At 39.3% G+C, this 19,461-nt stretch overlaps 2 protein-coding genes across 4 annotated transcripts in view; one reads left to right on the plus strand and one right to left on the minus strand.

Annotated features, from left to right (window-relative positions):
* Positions 1-10,361, plus strand: part of ptk2bb (protein tyrosine kinase 2 beta, b) — a 16,403-nt gene extending 6,042 nt beyond the window's left edge. Inside the window, 29 exon segments of the mRNA XM_020617295.1 lie at positions 1-111; positions 229-316; positions 453-532; positions 730-792; positions 1,192-1,246; positions 1,359-1,499; positions 1,663-1,737; positions 2,160-2,261; positions 2,378-2,495; positions 2,655-2,694; positions 2,912-2,946; positions 3,071-3,115; positions 3,204-3,301; positions 3,599-3,680; positions 3,781-3,881; positions 4,013-4,128; positions 4,433-4,533; positions 4,945-5,034; positions 5,394-5,598; positions 5,902-6,004; positions 6,109-6,168; positions 6,697-6,819; positions 6,973-7,125; positions 7,254-7,289; positions 7,804-7,828; positions 7,936-7,970; positions 8,137-8,271; positions 8,401-8,481; positions 8,984-10,361. The exon segment at positions 1-111 is cut by the window's left edge and continues 13 nt beyond it. Coding sequence (XP_020472951.1) covers positions 1-111; positions 229-316; positions 453-532; positions 730-792; positions 1,192-1,246; positions 1,359-1,499; positions 1,663-1,737; positions 2,160-2,261; positions 2,378-2,495; positions 2,655-2,694; positions 2,912-2,946; positions 3,071-3,115; positions 3,204-3,301; positions 3,599-3,680; positions 3,781-3,881; positions 4,013-4,128; positions 4,433-4,533; positions 4,945-5,034; positions 5,394-5,598; positions 5,902-6,004; positions 6,109-6,168; positions 6,697-6,819; positions 6,973-7,125; positions 7,254-7,289; positions 7,804-7,828; positions 7,936-7,970; positions 8,137-8,271; positions 8,401-8,481; positions 8,984-9,199 — 2,713 coding nt within the window. The 3' untranslated portion in view covers positions 9,200-10,361.
* Positions 10,362-10,507: 146 nt separating this feature from the next.
* The window catches only part of chrna2b (cholinergic receptor, nicotinic, alpha 2b (neuronal)), a 9,259-nt gene continuing 305 nt past the window's right edge, over positions 10,508-19,461 (minus strand). Inside the window, exons 2-6 of one of the 3 annotated variants that reach the window (XM_020617316.1) lie at positions 14,597-14,748; positions 13,975-14,019; positions 13,740-13,849; positions 11,606-12,755; positions 10,508-11,290 (exon numbers count right to left, since the gene is read on the minus strand). In XM_020617316.1, coding sequence (XP_020472972.1) covers positions 11,165-11,290; positions 11,606-12,755; positions 13,740-13,849; positions 13,975-14,019; positions 14,597-14,748 — 1,583 coding nt within the window. In that variant the 3' untranslated portion in view covers positions 10,508-11,164. Of the gene's footprint in view, positions 12,756-13,739; positions 13,850-13,974; positions 14,020-14,596; positions 14,749-17,651; positions 17,974-19,461 lie in introns of those variants that run through there. The other 2 variants (XM_020617315.1, XR_002276353.1) reach the window with 2 other exon arrangements.

The following is a 19,461-nucleotide window of genomic DNA, read 5'->3' on the forward strand; positions in this document are numbered from 1 at the left end:
CCTCGTGCTGAAGCACCTGAAGTCTGAAGAACTTCACTGGCTGCATCCAGATCTGACTGTCGGAGAGGTAGAGAAACGCTACGAGAGCCATCACGTGGAAGCTGAGTGGAGGTAGAGATGGAGGGTGTTTGTCCGTGATTCCATGCTTTAACTCTAAACGCTAACAGTGTGTTTGATATTAATGCACTGTAATTGATAAACTTGCGTGATTATACTTCTTGAATACAGGTATGACCTTCGTATTAGATACATTCCTGTTAATTTCCTGGAAAAGTTCAAAGATGACAGGTCTACATTGCTGTATTTTTATCAACAGGTAACAAGCTACAGTCCATTATTTTTTTTTTTTTTACTAACAATATGAAAACTGCCAGTGTTGTTAAAAAAAAGGGTTGGAACCCTCCTGTAAAATATACACAATTTTCTAATTTCTGATTTTAACTTCATAACAGGTGCGTAGTGATTACATGCAGTATCATGCCAGTAAAGTCAGCGATGGGATGGCACTGCAGCTCGGCTGTTTGGAGCTCAGGTGACTCACCGCATCCCTCTGCGTGGTTTTTGCTCTCCTTCATCAAACAGTACAATTTAATTTGTTTAACAGTGATTGTAAAAATACAGACGATAGATGAGATATTCAGACTGTCATGTACAGTAGTAGTAGGCTATAAATGGACTTACTGTTTAGTCTGCACAAACTCACATGCTTTCTTTTTACTTTTTTTCCAGGAGGTTCTATAAAGACATGAACGCAAAAGGTCTAGAAAAGAAGTCAAACATTGAGCTGCTAGAGTAAGTTTTATTTTCGCTTATTTACTTATTTATTTTTTAAATTTAGGTGATTTTTCTTTTATTACAACATTTTACTTTAGTGATGACATGGTCCTGTAATGGCTGAACATCAGCCTTGAGGTTTTAAAACTGTTTAAAATGTAAGATTTTAAATCTAAAAAATTTTAACTTAAAATTGACATTTAAAAAAAAAAAGTAAACTAAAAAACTGTAAAATTTAAAATTTTAAGTGTTCCAAACTGTTTTAAAGAGTTTTTTAAAACCCCTTTGGATAATATTAGAAATGTCTGATAGCAACCTGACTGCATGTGTTTTGCTCCTGTAGCTGCAGTTTGGCCATGTTTTTCCTTACAGCAATGTTCTTGTCTTTATTTCATCAATTTTTCTTTACAAATGAAGAAAAGAAGTGGGTCTGGACCTTTTCTTTCCACACCAGTTGATTAACGGCATGAAGGTAAACTGTCCTAACCTCGATTTAACTCCTATGACAAGACACCAAAATAAGAAAAAAAAAAATTGTTATGCACAAATTATTATCATTTCAAATGTCCCTGCTGGTGACGTAGCCTAAACAGCTACGGAAGATGATCCAGCAAACGTTTCAACAGTATGCAGCATTCAAGGAGGACGACTGCATGGTCAAGTTTTTTGAAACCCTGAAAGATTTCATCAGCTTTGATGAAGAGGTCTTCCCATGTGAACTAGTGGTGAGCAGCAAGTTATGGTCACAATGATAATGAACAACAAAGGTCCCCTCTGTGATATTGTTTATTCTCCTACTGCCATTGTTATAGATTTCAGGAGCTCTAAATATGGATTTACTGTTGTTCACATTAATAATACAAACATAGAACACTCATTTCTCAACAGCAAGGTTGGAGTTTGTCAGTGGAGCTGGTCATTGGTGGGAGAGGCATTCGCCAGCGTACACAAAGGAACTCAGCGGTAAGCACAGGGGAGATTTAGGTACTGAATGAGAGGGCTTTGACCTTTCATCATATAGCACACTATGCCGTTTTATGCTTTGTCAAGTCAATCTGGCCTTGTTCTATTGCTTTTGTTGAAGAAATAGGTGGATATTTTGGGAAATACATATATTTAGGTTCTGGCTGAGAGTTACAGGAAGGTTTGTCTCATGACTTGATGTTAAAGCCACAAAATGTAACTTAAGGCAGCACTAGCATGAAGCTCCAAATCAACCCCCTCTGCTCTGCCCGGCGCTTCATAAACACAGATGTTAAGGTGGAAGTGTTGCATTGAACTGCATACAGTTGTACAGGTGTGCCTATTAAAGTGGCTGGTCAGTGTATATCTAACACAGTGTGTCAAATGTAAGAGGTACCAACATCATTTTACTTGTGCTTCAGGCTGTGTTTCTGGCTGACTTCAAGCAGATCAAGAAAATACAGTGTTTACCTCAGAGCGATGGCAAGGCTCTCCTAAACCTTAATGTAGAGGGGGCCAGATCGGTAAGTGCCACATAATCTACCTGTTATACAGTATAACTCTGGACAGTGTTTGTGATGGAAATTCAACTCAGTGCATGTGCTTAACACATCATGCCTTTGTGTTCCCTTCATGATAGTGTCTGTCAATCAACGTAGGCTCAGTCCCCATGGCAGAGAACATGATGGACCTTATTGATGGGTACTACCGCTTAGAAAATGACACAGAAGAAAGTGTTATCTACCGGCCAAATAAAGGTGTGTCTCCTGTTTCCTGAACATCACTGTAATTAAATCTTACATTAAACAGAATGAATATGTTGTTCTTAAGGATGTAGCATTGTTGGATCATATGAAAGACTTTAAAATATACTATTTAAACTTAACTGGAATTGTCATAACAAATTTGTACCCTAGATGCCAATGTACGAAGTTCCCTACCTGCGATTCCTGCACTGTGAGTGGAGTTTGGCTGTTTTACAAGTTTTATGTGATTTATGCGCTCTCACAGCTTTGGTGTAGCTGCTGGGTCCAAGCTGTGCTCATTCCCATTGGCTGTAATATGAAATGAAGAGTTAGAGTTATTGATGAGATAGTCTGTTTTATTGAATCTTGCTGTCACCGCTCTGAGGAGCCATCGTTTAAAATTTTATGACCGGGTCTTTTCACTGCAGCAGCAAAGACTCCAACTCAGCCAGGCACAGCATGGGTGAGCTGACAGTCAATTGTATAACACAATACACAGTATTAATTTCCATTTTAACAGCTAAATGTTTCTGTGATTATTTTGCAAAACAGTAAAAAAAAAAAAAAAATTTCTTTTGATGTATCAGGGTCAGACATTTACTGCGAGATTTCTGATGAAAGACCAAAATCAGGTTTGTTGAAAGATTGCATTCATGTCTTTGGCTGAATAATAACCAAAGTCACTTTTAAGCTTTAACTAATTTTAATCTTGTCCTATAGTTGTGAAGTATGGGATCGACCGGAATAGCATCGTTCTTGGTCGAATTCTTGGTGAAGGTTTTTTTGGGGAAGTTTACGATGGAGTTTACAGAAAAACTGTAAGTCTAAATTTATCTCTCTCTCTGTCTATATATAAATATATATATATTATTTGAACAATCTGTAGTCTACCATGTGGGAAGATTGAATTGCTAATATATTTATGCAGCTAGGAGCCACAGTTGGTGCATCAAATATGTCTACAGAATACAAAAACTGCATGGTAGCTTGCATTACACTTTATCAGGGACCGTATATTGACTTTAGATTATGTACACACTGTGCTGTATGCATGAATGCTCTCACTTGTGTCCAGTGAAATGTCACGGTGTCTTTTGTGTTGGCTGACCAAACAGAATGGAGAGAGGATTAATGTGGCAGTGAAAACCTGCAAAGACTGTTCACCGGATGTGATGGAGAAGTTCATGAGCGAAGCAGGTAATTTGAAAAACGTGTAGAAAATCTTAGAATGAAATAACTGTGGTGGCTATAATTATGTCGGTAACATAAAGATTTGTAAACTTTGTGTATTTGCAAGTGACTATGAAGAGCCTCAACCATCCTCACATTGTCAGACTGATTGGAATCATAGAGGAGGTTCCTGTGTGGATTGTCATGGAGCTTTATCAGCATGGAGAGGTCAGTGCTGGCCATGAGTTTACTTCTTCAAGTAATTCATCCAGTATATGGTTTTAGTTTGAGAAGACATCACTATGTCAGTGCAGATGTAGAATAAGCAAATACCTGTTCTGACTGAAATGTCCTTGCAGCTCGGGAGCTACCTGACTCAGAACCAGAACAAGCTGACAAATACAACTCTGGTGCTGTTCAGCCTGCAGATATGCAAAGCCCTGGTTTACCTTGAAGGGATCAACATGGTACACAGGTAAGATATTTTATGTTGTTCTTTGAGGTACTTCTGAGATCTGGTAAGACATCTTGTGATTACCACAAGATAATGCATAGAGTTAATTCACAGGGATGGAGAGGAAACGAGTAAGATGACATTCCTGTTGGTTAAGGCCAGTTAAGACACTGCTCTGCTTGTAATAGACTCCATCGTGTTATCAGCTGAGTGATATTCTGTACATCAGGACCCTGCTTTTATTGTCAGCATGAATCATGTCATCTCCATCTGTACTTACATAAACGTCCACCTTTCTTTCCCTCCTATTCATATCTCTTCACAGAGACATTGCCGTTCGGAACGTGTTAGTTGCCAGTCCAGACTGCGTGAAGCTCGGAGACTTTGGTTTGTCGAGGTACATCGAGAATGAAGAATACTACAAAGGTAACAGAGACACAAGCTAATTAGACCTTTTGCCAGTCACCTCATTGTCTAAATTGCAATACACTTCACATTCTAAATAACATAGATTTGAAAATAATTTAAAAGCAAAGGTTTGCATAAAACAATATGGCGGCCACATGTCACTCTCAGTATTTGCAGAAAATGCATCTGCTAGTTACTGTGAAATTTTGACCTTTATCTCCTCAAAAGGCTGAAGAAAGGTTGGGAAATTTAATTCATAAATTTACTTTTACATGCAACTCAGGAAAAAATGTCAAAATAGGTTGAAACAAAACAAGAAAAATTAAGTTGTCTCATTCTGAAAATGTTCCTTTTTATATCCCTTGTTAGAAAATGATGATTGCTGAGTAGCTTTCCTGTAAAAGAGGAACTTCTCCCATTTCTTTGCAGCTTCTGTTACTCGGTTGCCCATCAAGTGGATGGCCCCAGAATCCATCAACTTCAGACGTTTCACCACAGCAAGTGATGTCTGGATGTTTGGTGAGCTTGTGATGCATGACCCTGCAACAGTTTAGTGCAAAGACAGTCAGAGGGTTTGGTGCACAAAACAGAAAGAAAGAAAGAAAGCACAGAAGATGGCGCTAATGTGACAAAGTAGAGATACAGGACCTGTTTCTAACCCATCTCCTGCTTGTCCCTGATAGTGTGAGTCAATCTGTTGATTCAGCACAGGGCATGAACAGAGAGAGTGACAGAAAATTAATCATCAGCTACTGAGATAACTGATCAATTGTTTAGGTTATTTTTCAAGCTTCCAGCTTCTCAGTTGTGAAGATGTGAGGGTTTTCCTTTGTAGTCGTGTCTCCAAGCATGGTTTTGTTTCTGTGTTTTCTCTATAGCTGTATGTGTGTGGGAGATAATGAGTCGAGGGCAGCAGCCATTCTTCTGGCTGGAGAACAGAGATGTAATCAACCAGCTGGAGCAGGGCATCAGGCTTCCCAAACCAGACAACTGTCCTCCTGCTCTCTACTCACTCATGACCCGCTGCTGGTCCTACGACCCCAGAGAGAGACCCACTTTCACTGAACTGGTGGTCAAAATCAGGTATGTCTTCTCAAAGTTTGACTAAATGCCCTTTTTTTTGGACTTGTAATCAACAAGGACTCACTGTGGCCTCTGTAACAATGCCGACATTGAGTTAGTATGTGTATATGTAAATTTTTCTCAGAGTTAGTTTGATACAGAAGAAGTTAGGGTCACTGAATGCTGGCTTTTAATTTGAAAGAATTACGGTGAGATAATACTTATGATATTTTATATAAAGATATATTAAAAATGAGCATTAGGTGTGTTTTTTGTACCGCTCTTACAAAGACATGATCTGACCTGTTGTCTTAAATCCGCCAGTGATGTCAACAAGATGGAGAAGGAGCAGGAAGTGGAGAGAGGGAGGGACAGAGTGCGTACCACAAAATATTTTGAGCCCAAGTTTAATGAGCCTCCTCCCAAGGTATGAACCCCTGACAAATTAAGCCCCTGTTGTATGTACAAAACAGCCCACATTTCAAAATTAGTATATGTACATTACAGTTTTTTTTTTTACCTTTACTGTAGCCTTCAAGATTCTTACCAGGGCGGTTTGGGAACACACTCAGTATTGGTCTACACATTCAGGTACAGTAGTGTGACATCTAAAGTAGGGCTGGACCTGAATATTTGGATATTTGTTTGTTGGGTAGGCCATCGGTTTTTATTTTTAGTACTCAAATATTTTACACCGCCGCTGCTGCACAGCAGTGCCAGTGACAATCTTGTTAACAAAGTTCAGTGTGGAAATTGTTCAGGTAGCAGCTTCTGTTGATCATCACTGTTTCTGGTTAAATGACAACCAGGGGGGTCATACCAGCTGTCGCTAAGGTTAACCTAAATTGATGACAGGAGATCTGTCGTCTGTTCCTCTGTTACATTAAATATTACATAACTTTCATTAGCTTTTGTTTTGTTAACCCAAAATACTGTGAGATAGGCAAAGAGGTACTTTTAGCAGCAGCACAGTGTCGGCCTATTAACACCCCGAATGTTCACCAAATATTCAGAGCTCAAAATTTGCCATTCAGGACAGCCCTAATCTAAAGATGCAGATTTCCTTCAAGATGGCAGTATGTATGTAATTCATACGTGTGTGTGTGTGCATCTGTGCAGCTGAATGAGGCTTTGTGTGCCAGCTCACCTGACCTGGTCAGCCCAAGTGAATATCAGTCCCCTCTGGACTCCATGAACACTCTTGCACCTCCAGCTATGTCCATTCGCCGTCGCAGCATGGGGGTAAGAACGCTGACTTCTTACATTTGACATCACATGTTCAAATGTAGATAAACTTCTAATACTAAAGCACTACATTTGATGAAAGAAAGGCTTAAATAGAAAGAGATGAAAAAAAGAGAACTGTTGCCTCCACTGTTATATTTCCTCCTGTAGGAGAGCGAGTTTCCCCGACTGGAACCAAACAGCCGGGAGGATGCCCAGCGCCTGTGGCAGAGAGAGAAGCAGAACATGCAGGACACTCTCCGACAGCAGAAAGCACAGATGGCGGAAGATAAAAAGTGGCTGAAGGCAGAGGAGAAGCTCCTGGTGGGGAACAGAGCATCATTAACTTTTGTCACCTCCTCTCTGTGTCCCCTTTCTCCTGAATTCAGTGTGGCTCTGGAGAAGGTCCATGTCCATATTATGTAAAATGAATTTTTCCTGTTCTTTTGCAGGACCCCATGGCACCAGAGGATGCTGCCAACCCAGTGGTAGGTGTCCGCCTGTACAAACTGTGACGTCAAAGGCAGATTAAGGGAAAATGGCCTTATATACATGACCTTTCTCAGCCCAGATTGCTCTCTTTGGCAACATACTCTTTGTCTCCCACTGGAGACATGACCAAATGCAGTCAGCATGATGATGATGTCACAACGTGTAATAGCTTGTGTAGGGTATACGACAATCTCAGTGTGAGATGTAACATTTAAATAATAAAATAGTATATTTCTCTTAAGAAAAAGGACAAATAAAAGATGTTTTCTATTTTCCCAAGTGAGCATCACTTGTATATTTTCACAATATACAAGTAGATATACAAGACAGACTATTCTTAATTCTTAACTAGGGTGAAATCTAAATTATATCTACAGTGAGGACAACTTTAGTCTGAAATGAGTTCTTATTGTCGCTAGATATGTGAGCTATTGAATGTCTTTACAGTGACATCTAGACAGGATTTATTTTCTAGTCCTCATGAGATTTTTCTTTGTGTATTCTTTGTAGTCCCCTGAAGCTGACACTCAGAATGGCAAGTGCTCAAAGAAATTCACTAATTTACATTCAATTAATTTTGAAGGCTATTATCTCTCTTAATCCTCTCGCTCTCTGTCTGTTATTCATCTTCCTGTCCCACAGCACTGCCAGAGAAGCCACCACGGCACACAGTGCACGTAAATATATCAATTCCTTATTCATTTTAATCTCACTGAAAAGGCCTTTTAATTTTATCTTAGATTTTTAGATAAAAGACTTTTGAAACTGCTCCGATGTCTTCATATATTTAAAATAGGGTCCTTCATGTTTGTAATAATTAAAAAGATATTTCCTCTCTCTTAGCCTGCGCCCACAGCTGAACTGGACCGCTCTGATGACAAGGTGTATAATTCCGTCATGGACTTGGTCAAAGTTGTTGTCGACCTCAAAAATGACATCCCCATGATGCAGCCAGAACAATATATCACCATTATCAAGGTGCTATATTTCAGATTTCTGTTGTTTTTACTTAATTTCTTCAGTTTCTTGCTGCTTTATTGGCAGCTGTAATGGAAGACAAACATCCTGAGTTATACAGCTGATTAATTCTTTCTATTTTACTCACAGTCTGTAGGTATGGCTTTACGAGATCTGATTCGCAGTGTGGATGACATACTGCCCACATTACACGAGTCTGTCAGAACTGAGGTAAAGTACATCATCCTCTGCTTGTTTGCCATTTTCTCAACTCCTTACTCTTGGCCTTTATCGATTTTTTCTTTCCCCCAAGCTGGTCCTGTTGTTTGTCCCTGAAACAAAAAGTGACAGAATACCTCTTCAGACACCAAGAGGCAAAGAAGAAATTACACTTTTTTATGTTTAATGTTTTTGACTCAGGCCAACTTATCAGTTTTAACACACCTCAGAGATTTTATAAATGTAAAATATGATGCATTTCTTGCTTATCCAGTCAACCCCAGCTGATATGTACAAAGGGTTTAGACAAAATGTACATAAAATACTATATACTGTAGGTACTGCATCTTGGGACTGTAGTAATTTCAACAAAAACTGAACATTTATGAGCTTTATAAAGATACTGCTTATGTCTACATACTTTGATTGCACAATACCGTTACTCTTTTCATTTCCTGTATTCCTACTGTAGAATACTGGTGACAAAATCGATGAATGTTTACTGTTGCCACAGATCGAGGGCACCCAGAAGCTGCTGAACAATGACATGGCAGAGCTGATCAGTAAAATGCGGCTGGCCCAGCAGAACGACATCACCTCTTTGAAAGAGGAGTGTAAGAAACAGATGCTGGCAGCAGCACACACTCTGGCTGTGGACAGCAAGAACATGTTAGATGCTGTGGACCAAGCAAGGGTCAGGGCTAATTTAGCCAAGCCGGTGGCTCCCTAGTGGACTATACACTTTCTGGTTCCGTTTACACATTAAGCTTATAAATAGACTTTTCATCATCAGTCAGTCAGAAATAAGTTTGCACACAGTCAAACATTTTGTTGCGATCAAATCAATTAAGTTCAGCCTGCAGCAGCCACAAGTTCTCTGGACAGTCGTCAGCTTGTAAATGAATTTAGTTTAGTTTAAATATGATGTTACAACTCAGTGGATATGAACAACTTGGAAAAAAGTGTATGTGTAAGTTTACCAAAGTAGTGTGTATATTGAAACTGATGATTTGTATGGTTCTCTGTTGCCATTTTATTTAGGATACAGTCAGATCTGACAAGCTTCATTTTATCTAAACATCTTTCTTTTGTTGTTGGTGAGTTATTTGACATAGTTATCTGCTCAGAAATGGAATTATCCTTGTAAATATAAAACATGTCTTAAATACGAAAAGGTTTTACAACAGGAAAAAGTTAATTACTTTAAAGCTAATGATACCAAAAGCAAATGGCTGACTCAAAGCTGTCAGTAAAGGTGACAAAAAGAAAAGGTTGGTCAGTCATTTAGGTTTTACTGTATATAAATATACACCTCTCAAGTGTCACTGTAATACATTTTAAGATCTTGGGCTTTCTATATAAACTATGATGATGAAGAGTACAATGCTATGGATAATGAATTTTCATGTTTCTGCTCTGTTCAGCTTGAGTCAAATGTTTTTGTATTATGTCCATTATCAGTATCATAAAATGTGAAATTCTAGCACATAATTCAAGTGATATAAAATAAATATGTCCACTATGGTAAATCAGTGCCTGTTCACTGAGGTGTACCTCTTGTAAGACGTAAGAAGCAATAAAAGGTCCAGAAAGACAGGAAATCAAATAATTCATTCAGTAATTCCTTTAATCTATTTTTATAAGTGGTAAACACAATAAAGGCAACATCTGTGCAATATCATGTAATCCCATCTGTAAACATAAATGTATTTAGCCTCTGAAATTAACACACAGTTGATTAAGCTCCTGTCTGATCTTAACTTATAAGATTTATAAAGATCGTATGGCTGTTGACTTGGTTTGCATTATATTGTATGGGTATTGCCAAAATCAGGAGCATCCTGTCTCAAAGTTATACTGAAAAACTGGTCCATGCATTTGTTACTTCCAGGCTGGACTACTGTAACTCTTTACTATCAGGATGTCCCAATAGTTCCCTAAAAAGCCTCCAGTTAATCCAACATGTTGCAGCCAGAGTACTGACAGGAACTAACAAGAGAGATCATATTTCTCCCATATTAGCTTCTCTCCACTGGCTCCCTGTAAAATCCTGAAATAATTTAAAACCCTTTCCTAACATACAAAGCCCTTAATGACAAGGCTCCATCATATCAGAGGTGTTCCTATTATTCTGACCCACATATGTAACTGGGTAGGACAAAAATATAGACTCTCCAGCTTCTGATGAGACTGCAAACTTACTAACAACTTACATACTCCCAACACTGTAGTAGACTAACTGAGATAATATACTAAAGATGGGCATGTTAACGTTCAGTAGCTGGTAACATCCATGCTAACTTTCCAGTACTAGTTAACATGCTAATGTTATCATTGAGCTTAAGGGGAAACAGACTTCCCCTAGAATCTACTCCCATGTCTTAGGATTTAACGTAACACTAACCATATGAGTCAAGTCTGGCTAGCAGAGCCTGAGATGTCCTAAAATTGCCACTGTAACTACAAATAAAAAACCCTTTTGTTTTTTCTTCACTAGCGGTGAAGAAGCGGTGAATCTAAAAAGTTACAAAGTTCTTTCCATCATTCATAATTTTGGTTTGGCGTGTAAAGTGCTTCATAGGCTTTACACGTTCACATTCCCAGTGTTGAAGTGGAGTTCAGCTACATTTTAAATGTGAAACAAAGTGGAGGTGGTTACATTTGTTTTTCAACCTGACACAGTTCTTCACAAGTACTAGATCATGCCAGCCAGCCATGGAGGCAGGAAGAGGCCAATGGTCCCAAGTAGGCACACAATAATGAACATCCACAGGAAGATGCGGTCAATCACCATGGCAACATACTTCCAATCCTCTTTCACCTGAGAAGAGCAACAAAAAAAAGTAAGAAATGAAAGAAAACAGTTAACAAATATGAAATTCTCCCTGTGAGCTGCATGGTTTATTGGAGGTTCAATCAGGACGGTCACTTTTTATACAAATGCTCTCTTCATTCTCATGTGTATTTAGGTTGGTTATCAGCTGACCTGCTGCTGCTATTCAACCAGTATCATTTTGCTATGACCTCTCAGTAACCAGTCATTTTTTGGATCCAAACTTTTAAAAATCTTCAGGATGTCACATTCAACAGGAAGCGCTTTGTGTTTTAAGTGCTGCCGTGATTGACTGATACTCACACTGAAGTCAGCATCCCCAGCTCTCAGGTGATCTGCAATGTAGTGCACACCTTCTAATGCACGTATTACACTCGGTGAAAGCAGGAGTGGTGAGTCTGATACTGTATTATTGCCTTTAGTTGGCCTCTGAGTAGGAGTGACTCTGGCTCCTGTTAAAAATCTGTCTGTCCCTCCAGCCACTTCCTCCCGGTTCTGGCTGTTCTGTGGGGTTTTCTGCTGCGGTGGAGGAGTTGACCCCGGAGGTCTGGGTGAAGGTGGACGGAAGGAGAAATATGATGTCAGTGTTCCCAACTCCAAGTCCTCATAATAACTTCTCTCAGCGTCTGCCAACTCGGTCCTGTCATTTAACCAGTTAGCCGAGGTGCAGAGGCAGTTGCCAGTTTTGTACCCACTTATCCGGTTCTGCCCCTGCTGAAGCAGCAACAGCCTGCGACGCCGGCCATCTGGTGCGGGCCGCCGCATGAACAGCCATCGTGGGATCAGGTCCAAGAACACGGAGTGGACCCAGTGGGGCATCTTGTGAGTGCTGGGAGAGCGATGGTGCACGTTGAGCACAAAGACAGTGATGACGATGGACAGGGTGACGAAAATCATAGTGAAGAGGAGGTACTCGCCGATGAGCGGGATGACGAGGGATGTGGACGGTATGATCTCTGTGATGAGGAGAAGGAAGACAGTGAGGGAGAGCAGCACAGAGATACACAGGGTGATTTTCTCACCACAGTCTGAGGGCAGATAGAAAACCAGAACAGTGAGGCAAGAGATCAGCAAACAGGGGATGATGAGGTTGATGGTGTAAAACAGTGGGAGCCTTCGAATGATGAAGAAGTAAGTGATATCGGGGTAGATCTCATGGCAGCAGTCATATTTCTTTGTATTGTATGTTCCCACAGCGTTGATGATAGCCCATTCACCGCTCTCCCAGTAGTTGTTGAGATCCACGGTGTTTTCAATTCGCTCCAGGTCAATCTTGGCCTTATCATATGTCCAAGACCCAAACTTCATTTTGCAGTTCTGTTGATCAAAGGGGAAGAAGGTGACATCGATGCTGCAGGAGCTCTTGTAAATTGCAGGAGGGACCCAGCGAACTTTGCCAGTGTGGAATAGATGAGCTTTTGTCATGTGGGTCACAGCAAATTCTCCATCAGCGCTGGAAAAACAGAGTAATGGTGACATACAGAATGAGACTTCTGTTTTAAATATATGAGAACAAAGGCTAAAAATAGCAGATAAGCAATCGTGCACCTTTTGCTGAAGAAAACGTACTTTCTTCATTTAAGAAACCACACAGTGAAAAGTGATTTCCTAATAATCTTCTCTAGCAATCTCCCCTCCATTCTTGGCTTTAATGGTGATAATAGCTCATGCTGAAGACATAATGATGAGGCCTTATCATTTCATCAGCTCCGCACCGTTTTTAATTTCACTTACAGATCATGATTACACAGACTTGATGGAGCAGAACTCCATCATCAGCCCTCTCGGTTTAATCTCCATACGGTGAATTTAGGAGAAGGCAGATGTTTCTTAAAAATTTGGGATATTACAATAGATTTTACACTAAATCAATGCACATATGGATATTTTGCTTCACTATATAGAGATGGACAATACAAATAAATTTAACTTACAATTTGAGACAGGGATACTATGGCTGCCTTACAATGGGAAGGTAACATAGAAGTTTATATACTATAAAAACTCCACTAGGTGGCGCCATCTACCTTATATACAACTCCTTACAGGTCCTCCTCATCCACTGTTGCATGTTATAAAAATAAAGGGATTTTTATTTTAGAACAACAGACAGAAATAGTGAACCTCATCTTATAATGAAAAATAACATGTCCAATGAAAGCCAAAGTGCAGAAAAATGTCTGGTTAGAACTTTTGAAATGTTAATATTTACTGTTTTGTTTACATTAACTGAACACCTTTGGGTTTTAAACGGTTGGTTGGGCAAACCAATTTGATTATTCTGAAACTGTGACTGGCATTTCACTTGTTTGACTATTTTATAAACCTTTTAATAAAAGAATCAAGAGACTGTAGACTGAACAATAATGGAAAAAAAGTTAACTGTAGTCTTAATAATAAGGTCCATTTGTACTGTTACATTACATCTCACACTTACTTGTTATAGAGGACGATGTCTGGTACCCATATGAGCTCTGATGGCACCCGTATAGATGTCACGTTGTCATAGTCAGATGGTCTCCAGCGAAGCTTGTAGTCGTTCCATTCCTGGGAGATACAGTCATGTTTTGGGAGCTGTGATCCTTTACTTAATTGTCATATAACTTAGCGATTTTATAGCACAATTAAGAAAAAAATGTAATAAATCAACACTGACACCATTGTTTTCTAACCTGTTTAAGCCACACATTGGTTGTCATCATTTGGTTCTTCTCATCCTAACCAAAAGAAAAACACAGAGAGAGAGAGAGAGCCAAATATAGCTCGCAGCAGCTTTACTCCAATAACCTGATAGATGTGAAGTGTTCTTTAACAGTTGTTGCTGTGACAGGGCGTGATCCAGTTTTCCAAAGTTTGATTTTGCTACTGTTTGTAAAAATGCCAAAACATGTAGTTGAACAACCACAGTGCTAAACTTGAAGTGTGTAAAGTTAAGCTAAGCTAATATGCTGATCAATTAAAAAATATATCTTCCACTCAGTCTGACCTTGAAACTTGTATCACTTTGTTCACTTTGTGAACTAAACACATACAAAAATGCATGTTTTTAGTAAAGCTGTTTTCAGATGAAATAGACTTTCAAAGAGGCATAAAGATGACACCCTGTCATGAGGCGCATTTTTTTTATAATAAAACATTAACTGTGCAAAATATTTACTAACAAATTTGTGCTTTTGTGTGAACCACAATAAAAGCAGCAGCTAGCATATCACCAAAATGAACATCTAATAATTTCTATTTATACTGTATAAAAGGAGCAAATGTGCTGTAAAAAGTCGGCATGAAGAGGCTCACCACGTCAATGAGCTGTGCTATGGACAGTCCAAACTTGACAATGACCACATCAGAGATGTTTGGCACGGGTCTTGACCACTTGTTGTAACCAGCGAACAGTGTCTTGAAGAGCTCATCCTCAGCATGTGAGTGGGTCTTCTCGTGACACAAAACTGTGGATGCATTATTTCATTTCATTTAAAAAAAAGTGCCATCTCTTTATTTCAATATTAAACATTCATAAAAGACAGATACAATAAGGGAGTAATGAAGTGTAGAAACTGGACAATTTTTTAACATTGTACAAATGAAATTCAAGATTGTTGCTTTTTTTTTTTATGCATGGAATTGATACAACCACATTTCAGGTGCCATGGTGGCGCGGAGGTTAGCACTGATGTCTCTAACAACATGGTTCCAAGTTTGAGCCTGGTGGCCTACAGGGATCTTTGTATACTCTGGTATAGATAACGGATGGAAACCAGCTCGCTTGGCAACACAATATGGAGTTTTTCAACATTTAAATAAGTTAATATGACACAGTTATAATAACATAAGCTGTAAATAGTGCAAATGAACTTTTGGTATCTTAACATCAGGGACAGTTTTAACTTGTGGCTTTGTTTTGGCCACATTATGCAGTTAATATCTGATAGTAATATATATAGACAATGCAACAATTAGATTGAGGAGGACAGGAGTAAGGAAACGTCACAGTATACAGGGACCATACCCATGTTCTCTCATCTGCCTCCTCTAATCCTCACTTAAACAGTAGTTGGCTTCTGGGAGTGAGGGTGAGTGTTGTGAACATATCATGGTTCCACCCACAAGCTTACAATAAACATCTAAGACTTTTCTTGGCAAAGTCTTATCGACTTTTCCACATCTTAGTAAAGCTTTTGATCCCTCAATCTGAGCTTCCCATGTGGGTTGCCTGCTAAAATCTCTCAAGGTGAGCAGATTGAGCCTGGGGAAGCATCTCTCCTCCCTCAGCAGCAACACCACTTTGGCTGTAATCTCTCTTTTGATCTCTTCGGTATGTCATTAGTACATATGTGTGGCTTCACAGTGAGAGGTGGATTGATAAAACTGATATTGAATGTGTAATCTAGATAGATTTACACAGATGCTTGGACTGAGTCACTATTAAATTTCTGCTGAATTAATAGCATGGAAATGGACAGGAATCCTGTCCCTTTGGGAGTACCGCTTCCACCTTCATCAGTGTAGCCAGTCAATTACACACATCATTACTTGCTAGTGTTAAGTGGTGCTGTGATCATTTCTCAGTAATGGAGGGTTTATTGTTGAGCTATCTGTCACTCTGTTACAACTGATGCACAAAACAATTAACTGACAGTTTCTACTTGAAGCAGAGGGTGACGATGGTGTGTGTTAGCATTTGAGTATGCAACATTTCGGCAGATACTGGAGTTGTAAAAAAAAAAATCAGTTGATCATACTCTGCCAATGTTGTTTTTTAACATACAGTACTGTGCAAAGGTCTTAGGCCACCATTGGTTTTGCTGTTTTTAGCAAGGTTGTAATGATAATTTATATTTATTTCTCAGTCTTTTTTAGATATCACACAAAGTTTTCAGAACTAATGTCTATATTCAGTGTAACCCCCCCCCTTTGCAATTAGCACAGCTTGAATTCCTTTGGGGGAGACTGTGTTGAAGTCTTGAACCATGACAGACCCTCCACCATGTTTCACTGGAGGCTGCGGGCACTCATTCTTACACCTCTCTCCAATATTTCTTCTCATATACTGTCGACTGCTGGACCCAATTTCTAACTAGGATTCGTCACGTCATGTTTTCTGCTGATCTTCACTCTGATCTTTGTGAGCTTGTGCATATCTCAACTGTTTCTCCCTCTCAAAGAATAAACTTCTCATCAGATGTTGACATTTTCTTGGTCCACTCCTGTTTTTGTCCTTGATCGCTCTGGAATCTTCATTTTTCTTTAGAACAGCCTGATACCACATCTGGAGTTTGATACCCGATATTTATTTTTGCCATTTGTGTTTTGTATTACTGTGTATTTCCTATATTTTCTTGTCGTGTTCCGATAAATAAATAAATCTGTATATATAGTCATCAAAACATTGATAAAGCAATCAGTCAATCTAATGATGGCCTATGATACAGCACTTTAAATACAGAACTAAAGCAAATCTTGTTAAGGGACAATAACATTTTTTTCTGAACAATTGTGACCAAGACACTGTATAATGAGTGGAAACCTTTTATTTAATAAAAGTGTATACTGCCTGTGCAGATTCTCAGTCATCCAGGTCATAGTAAGCTGAAAAAAAAAAACTTAGAAGGAGGCATCTGGACGTAGTTTTAGTTAGAAGACGTTTCACCTTTCATCCAAGAGGCTTCATCAGTTCTGCCTGACTGGTGGTGAGCAGGAGGTATTTATCCCACCGGGTGGGGTTTCAATCCTTCCAACAATGTCCTCCAACTCAGCCGTTGGAGGACATTGTTGGCTGTCTTATGACAACTTATCTCTGATTCATGTATTGAAATGTGCAAGCATCACATCAAAGCTGAACCTTAAAAATTTACATTAAAAGATGTATTGAGATGTCTGTGGATTGACATTCCATGCTCCATATGGAGCTCTGTTTGGCTCTGTTATAAGGGTATAATGCATCCCAACAAAATGTGCTACCATCAAGAATCCTAAAATGAGGTCTTGCTGCATCTCCTGCATCTGGCAGCAGTCATGGTTGATGAGCCAAGGCCACAGCGTTACCGGTCCATGGGTAAGTTGTTCTGACAACACTGACAAGTCTGTACAACCCATGATTGCAAGACAGTCCACTGGAGGATGGATGAGGAGCTTAAGTGCACCAAGATAACCTGAGGGATATACAGTATGCAAATCTGTTGAAATGATTTATTGTCCATGCTAGTTGCTTGACTTAAGGGGCTTTAACTGAGAGAGGCTGGACCAATACACAGACACAGTGCCCAGCAAATCTCTGATCATCATACAAATGAGGCCTGTGCAGTGAATTTTTAGCAGTAGTTGGTAAAATGCAGACATTAGACATGGCAAATAGTATTTAAATTCACTTTTAATTTCCCCAAGTTACACATGGGTTCATGTCCTGTCATCATGAACTAATTTCAATCTGGCAAACAAGCATGCACCAGAGAATTCTTATTTGCTCTCTTGACAGTCAGGGAGGTACATGCTCATCTGTTTGTGCATCTGGAAAGTACCAGCCTCTTGCAAGCGGAGACTTCAAGTGAGATGACATCTCTGATATCAAGCACACTGGGCGGTGGATGTTGGACTGTGGCCAAGCCCCTTGGCGAGATGTATGAAACGCTGACCAGTTTGGATGATCTAGTCAGCAGCTTCTCAGGCCAGGGGTGCTATTGGTGAAATATAATAATAAATCACTAAAAGCAACTTGCAACAGTTTTCTGGAAAAATGCAAGATTCAAGAAGGAAAGAATGAGAAGTGTATCAAGTACCACCAAGTCAGGTGAAGAGAGGGGATGCAGGCTGTGCTTTTAAACACTCTCTCACATACAGTATGTCACAAGAAGTCACAGCCTATTCTGTATGCAATCTTAACCTGGTTTATGGTCACAGTTGTTGTTGTTCGCATTTGAATGAAAGGACAAATCATACATGTCCATGTAAAAGCTGCTGAATCGTCATTCAAATAGAGCTGTTCCAACTTCCACTGCTTGATGGATTTAATGTCATACTGAAATGAGCTATCATGTATTGTCTTAGACACCGTTTCCTCAAATATGTCAAAAAATATCCTATCCTCTTTAAAAAAAAAAGTGCTTGATAGAGCCAGTAACATCATGGGTGGATCTAGGAAATTTTGAACAGGGTGGCCAGGCTGGGGCACAGACTCGGAGAGGGATGGCACATTTAAAATGCATATCAAAAGTAAATTAAGCCCCTAATTCTATAAAATAACAAGCCATACATTATTAAGAATGAAATAGTTTTGTGTAAAAATGAGAGAAACAGTGTTTTCTTTAGCCAACTTTGGCTGTGCTCCTTATTTACTCCCAGCCAGGGACATCGCTGCCGCACAGAGGTTCCCACCCCACTGAGGCAAATCATGTCAAGTAATCCACATAAACACAGTCTGAGAAATGAATGCAAATATGCCGCATGCATTATTTAAAATAAATCAATCACCAGGGGTGGCCAATCGGATTCTGGGGGTGGCCGGGGCACCCACAGCTCCACCCATCCATAATGATAAAATTTTCTGATTTAAAAGCTAAGGAAAATTCAAATTTGAGTTGGACTTTGAGGAACTGATTCTGGGGTTCACCCACATTCGGACTATAAACATGCACCTTTTCCATTGCTGATTTTGAGAAACAAATATGTCACCACTGATATCCATTGAAAGTATAACTGTGACTATATGTTGTAGCATAATGTGTTAAATATTTTCTTACAGTGTTATAGTGAGTTTTTGGTGAAGTGAACCGTTTACAGTTTTCTTAGTTTATTTCCAGTTCTCCGTTTATTCTATGGGGCAAAAATAATCAATGGTTAGATATTATAAATAAAACAAATACACCAGGTGAAGTAGCATTTAGCAGTGCGTAACTATCTAAACAGAAGAAAAGGATTGTGGGAGCTGTGGGTGAAGGGAACAGGTGTGGACAGATAGGTAACATGGAGTTACTTTAGGTCTACTAACCATTTTAAGTTTAAAGTTTATCGTTAACTAAGCTGCAAAAAAATGCCGAGTAACACTAGAACTGTTGTAGCTTACAGAATTAGCACACTTCTCTGGTGAAATATCAGGTTAGTAACATTTTGCTTTCCTTAATTGCTCATTTAGTCACAACGGAGGTGACATGTTAATGACATTTGCC

The sequence above is a fragment of the Monopterus albus genome, unplaced genomic scaffold (genome assembly GCF_001952655.1).
Source record: "Monopterus albus unplaced genomic scaffold, M_albus_1.0 scaffold188.1, whole genome shotgun sequence".
In the NCBI taxonomy this organism is placed as follows: domain Eukaryota; kingdom Metazoa; phylum Chordata; class Actinopteri; order Synbranchiformes; family Synbranchidae; genus Monopterus; species Monopterus albus.